Source organism: Hyla sarda, chromosome 10 (genome assembly GCF_029499605.1).
Source record: "Hyla sarda isolate aHylSar1 chromosome 10, aHylSar1.hap1, whole genome shotgun sequence".
Lineage (NCBI taxonomy): Eukaryota > Metazoa > Chordata > Amphibia > Anura > Hylidae > Hyla > Hyla sarda.
In genome coordinates this window covers 102697064-102711133 of record NC_079198.1, presented here as the reverse complement: position 1 = coordinate 102711133, position 14070 = coordinate 102697064, and the positions used below count along the sequence as shown (strand labels likewise).

The 14070-nt window shown below is 42.5% G+C and overlaps 1 protein-coding gene across 1 annotated transcript in view; it reads left to right on the top strand.

The window, feature by feature from the left end:
• The window catches only part of LOC130294147 (transmembrane protein 26-like), a 51602-nt gene extending 37820 nt beyond the window's left edge, over positions 1–13782 (top strand). Inside the window, exon 5 of the mRNA XM_056543650.1 lies at positions 11247–13782. Coding sequence (XP_056399625.1) covers positions 11247–11831 — 585 coding nt within the window. The 3' untranslated portion in view covers positions 11832–13782. The remainder of the gene's footprint in view (positions 1–11246) is intronic.
• Positions 13783–14070: the final 288 nt, after the last annotated feature.

Below are 14070 nucleotides of genomic sequence, written 5' to 3'. Positions count from 1 at the left end.
TAAGTAAAATGTAAGAGAGGTCACACAGGCTGTAGGAACTTTATGAATCCTGTCCCAGAGTGAGACAGAGAGCAGCTACATTCATCATGGAAATGGCACTATGTGAGTATTATTATTATTTTTTTTTATGTGGCCACAATGCATAAATGGAGGGCACTAGGGGGGCATTATTACCAAGTGGGGGCACTATTGCTAAGTGAGGGCACTAACAGGGCAATACTGAGGGGAAGACACTATTACTGAGTGGGGTCTCTAAGGGACACTTGTACTGAATAGGGGCACTATGAGGCATTATAGCTGGGTGTGGGGCATAAAGGGACTGAATGGGAGACATAAGGCACTTAGTATTGATGCCCCCCACAAAGTACTAATGCAAATGAGTGGGGGAACTATTACTAAGGCACTCAACTACACAGTTACTACAATTATCTTAAGGGGGCACTCAGGACAAACTATTATTTAGTGGGTGGCACAGTTGCAGAGTGAATGGCAATTACCTAGCATCAATACTTGGAGGGCATTTTATTGTGTTTGGGAGCACTACCGGTAATAAAGTAGTGGAAATTAAAAGGGCACCTTTAATATGGGAAAGTGGGAACATAGGAGTCACCAGTACTATGTAGGACACAAAGAGGGCACTACTGCTATGGTGGGTAGTATGTTAGCTGCTGGGCTTGGGCAGCGTGACATTATGTGGCAGTGGGCATTCTGGGTAGTCAGTTTGTGGGCATTTAATGGGAGATACTAAGCAATGGTGGGCAGTGTGGCATTATGTCATTAACATATATTGGTAAGGAAATTAGAGTTGTGTTAACATATTTAACTTTTTTTTTTTTTTACAATTTAAAAATAAATAAATACTGCCCCCGAAAATGGCTTTGCATATCCCGGTTCAGAGAAATACAAAACATATGCCTAGAGGGTTGTGCCCCTAATCTTTGCAGATCCTAGCAACATCCCTGACATAAACTGATACCACTACAACATCATAACAGTAGAATTAAGGCCAGCACCACTGTGACCTCATGACATTTCAAAGTTAAATGTAAGAATATAGAGAAAGATTTATCAAGCTGTCTTATAGTAAGATTATTTGTTGCCCATAGCTCAGATTTTATTTCTCATTTTGTTATGATAAAATGAAAGCTGAGCTATGATTGGCTGCTATGGGCAACAAAGTGAATACATAGGAATGTGCATTAGGTAATAGTCATATAAGTAATATCAACAAAGAATTATAGAAGAATCCAAGATTGTACCAACATTATATCATCACAGTAGACTCTAGGGTCAGAAACCATTGTAACTTTACAGCAGGACACAGACCCTGTTCAATGCAGTCATATGGTAAAAATAAAAAAGTTAAGGTATAAGTGAGACTATCACATATGAGAAACGTGTGGCATATATGTGTGTAAAAGAGGTAAGACTTTTGATGTGTCTCGGTTCAATGAACTAAGAATATACAGTTATTGGGATGTGGAAATGTATAAGGCAGATATGTAAATGATTACAGGTGTTGTTTGATTAGACTCTGGGTCTTGCAACAACAGGGCATAAAAGTACCTCGCCCATTGCCCTATAAAAAGGCTCTCTTACTTTTTGGTAGCGCACCTCTTCGCGAGAGATCCTTCACTGGTAGACACACCCCTACAGCAGAGTTGACTTTGAGTGGGGGTACATTATTGAACTGAGAGAAGCAAGCTGGTGGGTTTGACAAATTGCTCAGCACCTTGGCCATTCTGACCAAGCTGTTAGGAGGTGCTGGGAGAAGGTTACATGAGGGCACACACATGACATACTGGCTTTGGATAGCTCAGATAAACCACCAGTAAAGAGAATCGTTGGATCTGTCAACAAAAACGAGCAGTTCCCACAGCTTCCTTGTCTTTACCAAGACCATTGGCGGTGCTTAGCAGTAGGAAATTTGGTATCACAGTGCTATGTGTCCTGTCATCGACATCCAGCCACAGTTGCCTTAATTTGCAATGGTGTCATGAACAAGAAACCTGGATTGCTTTAAATTAGAACCGTATTGTCTTTAGCAACAAATCAAGACTCTGTCTGAGATCCGACAATGGTCAGAACAAATATGGAGGCCTCATGGTAAGCACTTTAATCCTGCCTTTTCTGTGCAATTATAAACTGCTAATGTGATGATCTGGTGAGCCTAAGCATGCAACAGTCAGTCACCCCTAGAAGTTATATGAAGGGCCCTTACAGCTTAGCTATATGTGCAGGATATCCCACCATGTGTTGCCTCTCATGGCAGGGCTTCTCCATGCTCAACCATATCTGATCTTGTATCTAAGCTAGATACACCCAAAAGAATACTAGAGCTTCCTTTTTACAGCTTTTCCCAATAGACCTTTTCCCTTTAACCCCTTAAGGACTCAGCCCATTTTGGCCTTAAGGACTCAGACAATTAAATTTTTACGTTTTCATTTTTTCCTCCTCGCCTTCTAAAAATCATAACTCTTTTATATTTTCATCCACAGACTAGTATGAGGGCTTGTTTTTTGCGCAACCAGTTGTCCTTTGTAATGACATCACTCATTATATCATAAAATGTATGGCGCAACCAAAAAACACTATTTTTGTGGGGAAATTAAAACGAAAAACGCAATTTTGCTAATTTTGGAAGGTTTCGTTTTCACGCCGTACAATTTATGGTAAAAATGACGTTTGTTCTTTATTCTGAGGGTCAATACGATTAAAATGATACCCATTATTACATACTTTTATATTATTGTTGCGCTTAAAAAAAATCACAAACTTTTTAACCAAATTAGTACGTTTATAATCCCTTTATTTTGATGACCTCTAACTTTTTTATTTTTCCGTATAAGCGGCGGTATGGGGGCTCATTTTTTGCGCCATGATCTGTCCTTTTTTTGATACCACGTTTGCATATAAAAAACTTTTTATGATTTTTTTTAATAAAATGTATTAAAAAAGTAGGAATTTTGGACTTTTTTATTTTTTTCGTTCACGCCGTTCACCGTACGGGATCATTAACATTTTATTTTAATAGTTCAGACATTTACGCACGCGGCGATACCAAATATGTCTATAAAAAAAAATTTTACGCTTTTTGGGGGTAAAATAGGAAAAAACGGACGTTTTACTTTTTCATTGGGGGAGGGGATTTTTCACTTTTTTTTTACTTTTACTTTTAAATTTTTTTACATTTTTTTTTACACTTGAATAGTCCCCATAGGGGACTATTCATAGCAATACCATGATTGCTAATACTGATCTGTTCTATGTATAAGACATAGAACAGATCAGTGTTTTCGGTGATCTTCTGCTCTGGTCTGCTCGATCACAGACCAGAGCAGGAGACGCCGGGAGCCGGATGGAGAAAGGAGAGGGGACCTCCGTGCGGCATTATGAATGATCGGATCCCGGCAGCAGCGCTGCGGGCGATCCGATCATTCATTCAAATCGCGCACTGCCGCAGATGCCGGGATCTGTATTGATCCCGGCACCTGAGGGGTTAATGGCGGACGCCCGCGAGATCGCGGGCGTCGGTCATTGCCGGCGGGTCCCTGGCTGCGATCAGCAGCCGGGATCAGCCGCGCATGACACGGGCATCGCTCCGATGCCCGCGGTTATGCACAGGACGTAAATGTACGTCCTGGTGCGTTAAGTACCACCTCACCAGGACGTACATTTACGTCCTGCGTCCTTAAGGGGTTAATCACTTACATATTGCATTATTACATTCACACATATAATGCCTTGTTTACTACTAGGTTTCCCTTTGAATCTGGGGGAAATGCATAGGGAAATGAATTTCACTCTGTTAACAGTGTGTGTGTCAAACATGTTTTTTAAAAATGTGCCATTACTTCTGCAAACTTTCCTAAACATCATTTTTGATCTTTTTTTCCACAGTAGGTTTTTGGTGTCTTTTTGGGCTGTGATCTTTCACTTCTAAATCAGTGGCCTAGTTTTATCAATCTACCTTAAAGGGGTACTCAGCTAAACACTGCTCCCGATGCCAAACACTGGAGCTGGCACCGGGAGCTTGTGATGTCATAGCCCCGCCCCCTCATGATGTCACATCACGCTCCACCCCCTCAATGCAAGTCTATGGGAGGGGGTGTGATGACTGTCACGCCCCCTCCCATAGACTTGAATTGAGGGGGTGGGACGTGATGTCACGAGGGGTCGGGGCTATGATGTCACGAGCTCCCGGCGCCGGCTCCAGCATTCGGAACAGTTTGTTCCAAACGCTGAGCAGCGGAGTACCCCTTTAAACCAAAACTATCTGGTTTTTTTTCCATAGCAACCTGTCACAACTTTTATTTTACTAGAGCATGTTATGATTGGAAATCTGAGCTGTGATTGGTTACTATGGGAAAAATAAAGAGAGCTTTGCTTTAAGACAGATTGATACATCTGAGCTGCTGTGTGTTGTAATGATTAAAAAAGATTGTCCCTAAAGAAGATATTAGAAATCCCAGTTGTCACGATCACACCCTATCGGTCCAGCCAAGACACTAGAGAGAGTGTGATGGTGCAAGGGTTAAAGCCGCCAGACCTCTGGGTATCCACTACTAGTCCCAGCAAGTCACCAAATTAACCCTTAGATAAACGTGTTTCACCCGAGCTGCCTTCAGAAAGGTGAGCTCATATATTTAGAGATCAAAAACCAGAGCTAATTAATTAAACATTTAATCTGATAAAAGGTATCACAGTGCTATGCATAAAAATAAACAAAAGACATACAGGTATAAGAATATATATAAGAGTTTAGCAATGAAGTTCAGAAAAGTAAAAATGAAGTTCTTACAGCGTAATAGTATAGCAATCCATGAGAGTGGGTCTCCAGCTGTTCTTAGGATGGTCTTGTCAGCTTGGGGCACAGATCTTAACAACCAACTTTGAGTCTAGCATTGTTTAAATATCATATCTGCTTGTTTTCTTTGGAGGGAAGCTCCACTCCCCCCTCCCCTCTGATCCCACCAAGGGGCATCTGTTATCTCCCATCCTGCCGCTTCAAAGAAACTCCTGACTTCAAACAAACAACCAGCCAGGCCCCCTAATAAACTGCAATACACAAACAGGGACACAGGATACACCGTCTGAATGACCCCTCACCCCCCAGGTCTTAGTTTATACACAGATGCAATAATAAAACACAGGTATGTTTCCATAATCAGGCCTTGGGCCTGACACCAGTCATATCTGACAATATCATAGGAGAAGCCAGACATCAAGGCCAGCATCATTGTGACATAATCATAAAACTGGAATAACACCTAGAGTGCATTTAAACTTGAACGTTTGTGAACCGTTCACATTTTCATATATGCATAAATCAGACCTAAACTACATCAGATTTCTAAAAGTACCGTATATACTCGAGTATAAGCCGAGTTTTTCAGCACGATTTTTCGTGCTGAAAACACCCCCCTCGGCTTATACTCGAGTGAACTCCCCCACCCGCAGTGGTCTTCAACCTGCGGACTTCCAGAGGTTTCAAAACTACAACTCCCAGCAAGCCAGGGCAGCCATCGGCTGTCCGGGCTTGCTGGGAGTTGTAGTTTTGAAACCTCCGGAGGTCCGCAGGTTGAAGACCACTGCGGCCTTCAACATCATCCAGCCCCCTCTCACCCCCTTTAGTTCTGAGTACTCACCTCCGCTCGGCGCTGGTCCGGTCCTGCAGGGCTGTCCGGTGAGGAGGTGGTCCGGGCTGCTATCTTCACCGGGGAGGCCTCTTCTAAGCGCTTCGGGCCCGGCCTCAGAATAGTCACGTTGCCTTGACAACGACGCAGATACGTCGTTGTCAAGGCAACGGCTCTATTCCGGGCCGGAAGCGCGGAGAAGAGGCGCCCCCGGTGAAGATAGCAGCCCGGACCACCTCCTCACCGGACCACCTCCTTACCGGACAGCCCTGCAGGACCGGACCAGCGCCGAGCGGAGGTGAGTACTCAGAACTAAAGGGGGTGAGAGGGGGCTGGATGATGTTGAAGGCCGCAGTGGTCTTCAACCTGCGGACCTCCGGAGGTTTCAAAACTACAACTCCCAGCAAGCCCGGACAGCCGATGGCTGCCCGGGCTTGCTGGGAGTTGTAGTTTTGAAACCTCTGGAGGTCCGCATGTTGAAGGCCGCAGTGGTCTTCAACCTGCGGACCTCCGGAGGTTTCAAAACTACAACTCCCAGCAAGCCCGGACAGCCGATGGCTGCCCGGGCTTGCTGGGAGTTGTAGTTTTGAAACCTCTGGAGGTCCGCATGTTGAAGGCCGCAGTGGTCTACAACCTGCGGACCTCCGGAGGTTTCAAAACTACAACTCCCAGCAAGCCCGGACAGCCGATGGCTGCCCGGGCTTGCTGGGAGTTGTAGTTTTGAAACCTCTGGAGGTCCGCATGTTGAAGGCCGCAGTGGTCTTCAACCTGCGGACCTCCGGAGGTTTCAAAACTACAACTCCCAGCAAGCCCGGACAGCCGATGGCTGCCCGGGCTTGCTGGGAGTTGTAGTTTTGAAACCTCTGGAGGTCCGCAGGTTGAAGACCACTGAGGGCGAATGATGAGAAGAGGATGATGAAGGGGGGGGGGTGTGGGGATGATGAAGGGGGGTGGGGATGATGAAGGGGGGGGGTGTGGGATGATGACAAGGGGATGATGAAGGGGGGATGTGTGGGATGATAAGGGGATGTGTGGGATGATGACAAGGGGATGATGAAGGGGGGATGTGTGGGATGATGACAAGGGGATGATGAAGGGGGGATGTGTGGGATGATGACAAGGGGATGATGAAGGGGGGATGTGTGGGATAAGGGGATGTGTGGGATGATGACAAGGGGATGATGAAGGGGGGATGTGTGGGATAAGGGGATGTGTGGGATGATGACAAGGGGATGATGAAGGGGGATGTGTGGGATGATGACAAGGGGATGATGAAGGGGGGATGTGTGGGATGATAAGGGGATGTGTGGGATGATGACAAGGGGATGATGAAGGGGGGATGTGTGGGATGATAAGGGGATGTGTGGGATGATGACAAGGGGATGATGAAGGGGGGATGTGTGGGATGATGACAAGGGGATGATGAGGATGTTAATGACGGGTCTGGATGATGACAGGGGGGGATGAGGTATTTCCCACCCTAGGCTTATACTCGAGTCAATAACTTTTCCTGGGATTTTGGGTTGAAATTAGGGGTCTCGGCTTATACTCGGGTCGGCTTATACTCGAGTATATACGGTAGATAAACCACATCAGATGTCTTGAAAGTAGATTAAAGGACAACTGCAGCGAAATACACTTATCCACTATACACAGGATAGGGGATAAGTGTCTGATCGCAGGGGGTCTGACCGCTGGGTCCCCCACGATCTCCTGAACAGGGCCCAAGCATTGCCCCGCTGTGTGCAGGGAGGCATGAATGCTGAATCCCTGCCTCTCCCATAGAGATACATAGAGGAGGCGTGTCGGCCACGGCGTCATGCTCCAGCCGGCAAGCCTCCTGCATGGGAGAGCCGTGGCAGAGCCAAGGCCCTGCGCAGAAGATCATGGGGGTTCCAGTGTTCGGACCCCCGCAATTAGACACTTATCCCATATCCTGTGGATAGGGGATGAGTTTAATTTACTGCAGATTGCCTTTAAGAAAACCAAAATTAATAAACAAGTCAGATATCACATATCTGTGAATGGCAAAAGTATGTGAACTTTTAGGATTAGCACATAATTTTAAGTTGAAATTAGAGCCAAGTGTTTTAAATCAATATCGTGTTGATTCAAAACACCTGACTCTATTTTCACCTTAAAATTATGTGCTAATACAGTGTGTTAGTGCATAACCTGCTTTATTTAACCCCTTAAGAACTCAGCCCATTTTAACCTTAAAGGGGTACTCCGGTGGAAAATATTTATTTATTTATTTTTAAATCTACGGGTGCAAGAAAGTTGAACAGATTTGTAAATTACTTCTATTTAAAAATTGTAACCCTTCCAGTATTTATCAGCTGCTGTGTACTACAGTTGAAGTTCTTTTCTTTTTGAATTTCTTTTCTGTCTGATCACAGTGGTCTCTGCTGACACCTCTGTCCATGTCAGGAACTGTCCAGAGCAGGAGCAAATCCTCATACCAAACCTCTCCTGCTCTGGACAGTTTCTGACATGGACAGAGGTGTTAGCAGAGAGCACTGTGGTCAGACAGGAAAAAGATTCAAAAAGAAAAGAACTTCCTGTGGAGCATACAGCAGCTGATAAGCACTGGAAGGATTAAGATTTTTAAATAGAAGTAATTTACAAATCTGTTCAACTTTCTGGCACCAGTTGATTTTAACAAAATTGTTTTCCACCAGAGTACCCCTTTAAGGACTCATTTTTACACTTTCATATTTTCCTCCTCCCCTTTAAAAAATGAAAACGTGTTCAATTTTGCACCAGTGGGCTGTAAAAGGTAGATACAGTCCACCAGAGCACCTGAAAGCTGAACTAATTTATGCAGGCTAAAGTCAGCAACTGCCAAGCCGAGAACTTAGTGAGGTATCGGGATCACTGTAACTTCGCTCATCTCTACTGAGGAACTCAGAAGAAGAATTGTTAATGCTCATCAGGCTAGAAAAGGTTACAAAACCATATCTAAACAGTTTGGACTCCTCAAAAGTCAGACCATTATTAATCTCCCCAGGAGTGGTTGACCAACAAAGATCAAGCCATGAGCAACTAAAGAACATTAGTGTGCATTGTAGTTTTGCAGAATTGACAGCTGATTCATTAGACTTTGGTTTGGCAAATCTAACAGAAGATTCAGTGAACTCTAGCTGTAACTCTATGGGATAACTTTGGTCAATTGTGTGTTGTCACAATAAATTCACAATCAGCTGTAGACAGTTCCCCTACGGTCCTCTGCACCATATTTCATTCAGTAGGGAGATTTCTATATTTGGGTCTATTCACACATAAACTATCCTGCGCATATTTGATGCACAGGATTTAAACAGTGTTCAGTTATTTAGTTTAAATTGAACTCTGTAGCATAAAATCAGCAGCTTCAAATCCGATGCATCAAATATGATCAGGATATTGTACATGTAAATACACCCTTATTTATGGTATATTAGGGTACATGAAGATTCTTTGACTGTTTTCCTCTCATGTGATCATGTGTTTTTTACTTCATCTTGTTTGGAATGGTGTGTGCGACGACTTGACTCCAAGTGACAACAACTAGCTTTTTGCTGGCAGGTGCTGATTACTGTAGAAATGTTTTTTGTATGGTGAGGCTGTCACAAAAGGTAGTCATATATATGGACATTTATCAATGGGTTTAGTCAGGTTTTCTTTACTATAATTGTCGCAAAATTGTCGCAACTGTGACTACGAGATTTTTCGTATGACATTTTGACTGGAAAGCGAGAAAAGCAAGTTTTCCAAAAATTAACTACGTAGTAATAATTTTAAAATGGACTACGGGTAGTCAGGTATTTATTAACTGCGACAGTCGCAACAGGGTTAAAAATTGACTAAATTTACTCCAGCTCAAACATGGAGCAGAAAAAGCTACTACCAAAGTAAAAAAGAAAAAATTGCTTACGTGAAAGAAAATTATCAACAGGCTGAAAGCAGTTGATAAATAAGTCACACATAAGCAAAAAAAAAGTAAGGAAAAAATTACTAAAAAAAAAAGAATACATAAGCAAACATTGATAAATGTCCCCCATAGATGGTACTTCAGAACACATTATTCCATTTAAAGAGTTGTAGGAACCACATTTTTATATGCCCTAGTAAAGAATTAGTATAGAGTGATTTCTTGCTCGTGACCTCCATCATGTATCGAGAGGTCACAGTGGCTACAGACAGCATTTCTCTCTTTGGGGGACCTAGTATGTCCAAAGGGATTATGGACAACATATAAGAGGACCAAGCTCCGGACAAAAAGCAGTCCATGTGTTACATGGTTTGTCACTCATTTGAATGGCCAGCATAAAATTGTCATGAACGGGGGGAAGGGAGAAGTGAGCCCTAAGCTGTCCCTAAGACATCTCTCCCTGCCTACTTCTCTAAACCCCCTAGCGGTGAATGACAACTTGGAGCCGTTCCCTTCCTTGCGCTAAAGTGCATTGGCGTCGAAGACAACAAAATAAACAAAACTGTACATAGTCGGGGAACAAGTCAGGAACATAACGGGAATTCAATAACCAACTGACAGATAAATAAATACACACAGGGCAGGAAATAGCATACTAACATAAAATGGGTCAGGAAATCAAGGGCACTGTTCACACTGGACTCAGAACAAAGACATCAATATCAAAGGCAAATATACTCCTAGCTGGGAGGCATTCTCCACAGAGTGATCAAGATACTGGCCTAGGAGGAAACAGAAATACTAAATACAAGCAAACACAGGTACATTCACAAGACTCACTCACTCTTAGATAGACGGATTAGCTCAAGGCTCAAAACAGGATTCTTTCCTAGGAGTAGCAGGAATAAACAAGGTAAAAACAGTAGTGACATAAACAGCAAGCAAATGCAGAATGAACATACACAAATACTAAAACCTGACAAATGTAATAAAGCAAAGCAGGCTAAAATCTATATATCAAACAGGACAGAAAACCATGTTTAAAACTAGGATATGTGCTCAAACATAGCTAAGGTGCATAAAAAACAGACATGGTCAGAGTACAGGTTTAATTACCAGCAGCGAGTTCCAGCAAAGGTAGGGTCTAAATAACCACACCGGGATGCCATGGGCTGGAAGCATTAACGCTTCTCAAAACAGGGAGAATACATAAACCTAATGTCTGAACAGGACCGAATGCAGAAAAATACCAAAACACAGAAAAGAACATTACAGAAATACTACCTTTTCCCTGAAGTGGTTGCTGGTTATTGGTTTCTGAAGCCAGACCCATTGCAATCATCTGATTGCTGCATCATAACAGTATCTCTGAATGAACAATGGAGGAGATTTCACAAAACCTATGTTTAGAGAGAGAGTAATATAGTTGCCCATAGCAACCAACCAGACTGCTTCTTTATTTTTTAGAGGCTTTTTTTTTTTTTTTTACTAAAGAAGCAATCTGATTGGTTGCTACGGGCATCTGGTCAACTTTTTCTCTGCATGGGTTTTGATAAATCTCCCCAAATAAGTAGATAAATCTTGTAATGGGAGGTTCACCATCACAATCGTAAGTTACTGGCTAAAGTACACTTGTATTCTACTGTATATTTGCTTTAATTTCCTTTATAAAAATGCATATTACGGTCTCTTGCCAGGTCTACAAAGAAAATTCCGAAATGGTGCAAGGCTCGGAAGAATTAACAATCTTGGTTCTAATCATAGGACGTTGGCTCATGCCAAGAGGTAAAATGAGCCGAGACCAACTCGCTCAGCTTCTTCTGATGTACCTTGCTTTAGGTGCAGATATTCTGGATATTTTACAACTGATAAAGGAGCCATCAGTAAAGTCCAACAAGACTGTAACTGTGGTGGGACTTTGTCTGTTCACTTGGGCTGTGTTGCAATTCACAATAGTGCTAACTCAAACATGGTCTTCGCCTCCAGATACAGAAGTTGACAGAAAGTTTCAATCATCAGCTAAAGTAAAGAACTACATATTGTCTGTATGTTGTAGCAGTGAGGTCTGGAGTGTGATAATCACAGTGGGGATGCAGGATGGACCCTTTCTGATTTACCGCTTGTACTTGGTAACTAGAGAAGGAGTGTTCAGTGATTCCATGACATTTTTTATATGCAAAAACATTTTGTCAGTTATAATACAAATATACAGGGTTGTTGTGTTTTTTTGCAAAGAACATCGTAAAAGAAAGAAATTTAACCAATCTGATATAAATTTATAACAAATATTGTAGAATGTGTAATAATAAAAGTGTGACTAAATGGATATTCCAGTGAGTCATTTTTATATAATTGTGCTCAGGTAGGTGATAAAAAAAGCTCATATACTTACTTTCCCTTCTACCCCACCACCACCTCCCTGGAATGCCCATTTAGTAATGTATCCAAAGCAATATTCAGTGGAGGACATAGCCACTTATTTAGATTGAGGGGAGATTCCTATTTTTCTAATGACCTGAGATCCATATGCATAGTCCTGTTACCCATCTATCTGATGAAGAATATATTTCTCTCTATGCCTACCATCTTATGTTCTTTCTAGCATGTCCTGAAATCTCACTTACCCAAGCTATACAACTAGTTAATAACTCAGATGGGTACTCTGGCCTGAGTATTAAAGGGGTACTGCGCTGCTCAATGCTTTCAGCCGTCACGCCCCCTCCCATAGACTTGCATTGAGGGGGTGGGGTGTGACATCATGATGGGGCGGGGCGATGACGTCACGAGCTCCTGGCGCCGGCTCCAGCGGTTGGAACAGTTTGTTCCAAACTCTGAGCAGCGGAGTACCCCTTTAAAGGAGCTGTCCAGCCAATAAAAATGAATGGCTTTTCTTCCAAATAGGTCATCAATAGTAGATCGGTAGGTGCTTGACTCACGGTCCCCTTTCTCATTCAGCTGTTTGAAGGGGCACTGGTTTTCATGTGAGCACTGAAGCCTCTTCAGTGTTTATCTAAACATATCCTTGCATTGCTGTACTACTTGTAGCGATGTGCAGGGAACTGCCGCATTGCCTTAATCACTTGAATGGGATAACACTGCAGCTCCTTGCACTGCCATATAAATAGTAAATATTGAAGAGGCTTTGTCACTTGTATGAGTGCCACAGCCCCTTGTATATAAATGTTTTATATTTTGTACATCTTGGCAAAAAAAAATTACCTTTATAATATACCTAAAAAAATAAAACAATTTTATCTCCATTTTATAGAAATCATGGCTTATAAAAAAAGACTACTAGGGGTCCACATACCATCCAGAACATTCTGTCTGGCTGCAGCGTAATTTTGGTCCCAGCTGAACTCCAGTAAGTTAGGGTGGGACTCATTTGTGCTCACTCCTGTCCTATCAGAGTGCTGTCTGAAAACAGAGGAGGGTTTACAGAGAAGCCTGCAGTGATTGGATGAATAGGCCCAGCACAGCAGACTCAGGGAGTGAGTGAGGGCATGATCAGTGCTTGCCTCTAGAGATGAGCAAATCGAATCGGACAAAGTTGAATTTGTTCCAAATTTCATGAAAAATTTGATTCGGACCGAATCCGGACTTCGACTTGATTTGAAATAATGAATTTCTTCATTAGCAACACCCTTGCGATCGTCCTGAATAATGTATAGATGCATGCGGCTTTTTCCTGCGCTCGCATCTTTGCAATAGATAGGGCGATCACAGCGGGTGACAGGAGTGACACCTGCTGTGATCTGTCCTTAACTGCAGGTACTACTGCTCAGAACATGAAGCACACTCTGCTCGATACTGGGAGCTGTAATACCTATATTAATAGACAGATTGCAGCGGTTGTCACTTCTGACAGCCGATGCGATCATCCTGTATAATGTATAGATGCGGGCAGCCAGCCACTAATTTTTAAACAGGGATCAATTTATGTGGGTGGGCAGGGACCTAAAAATTTTGCCGACAATAATAAAAATGTAGAAAGTGGCCATTTAAATGTAAAAATAATATATTTTTTATAATTTTTTTATTAGAAATGTATTTTAATATTGTGTTTAATAAAGTGTGTGTGTAAGTGTGTTTCACTTTTTTTCTCTATTTACAGACTGTTCCATGATGGAAGCTGTAGTACCTGTACTAATATGGGGCAATGATATTACTAGATAAGGTAAATTAGGTCTCCTAATCTCCTAGAAAAATAGTGACTGTACAGGGAACCTTAAAACTTAGCTTTTATTATGCTAGTATAAAAATAGCAATAAATAATGTGTCAAAAATCTAGAAAAAAATAGCAAAAAACCTAATATTCAGATTAGGTCACCATCAGATTGCTGTCCTTCATTTATAGCAGTGCATCCATTTTAGGATACCAAAGTCTATGGATGCTTCACTTGTAGAATATGTAAGGCTCAGCACAAGTTCACACCTTAAGCATCACCAATTAGCTTGGGGATCCGTTACTGTTGCGTAATATCTGGATTCATCCCTATGGGGAAGATTTTCTACAGTTGG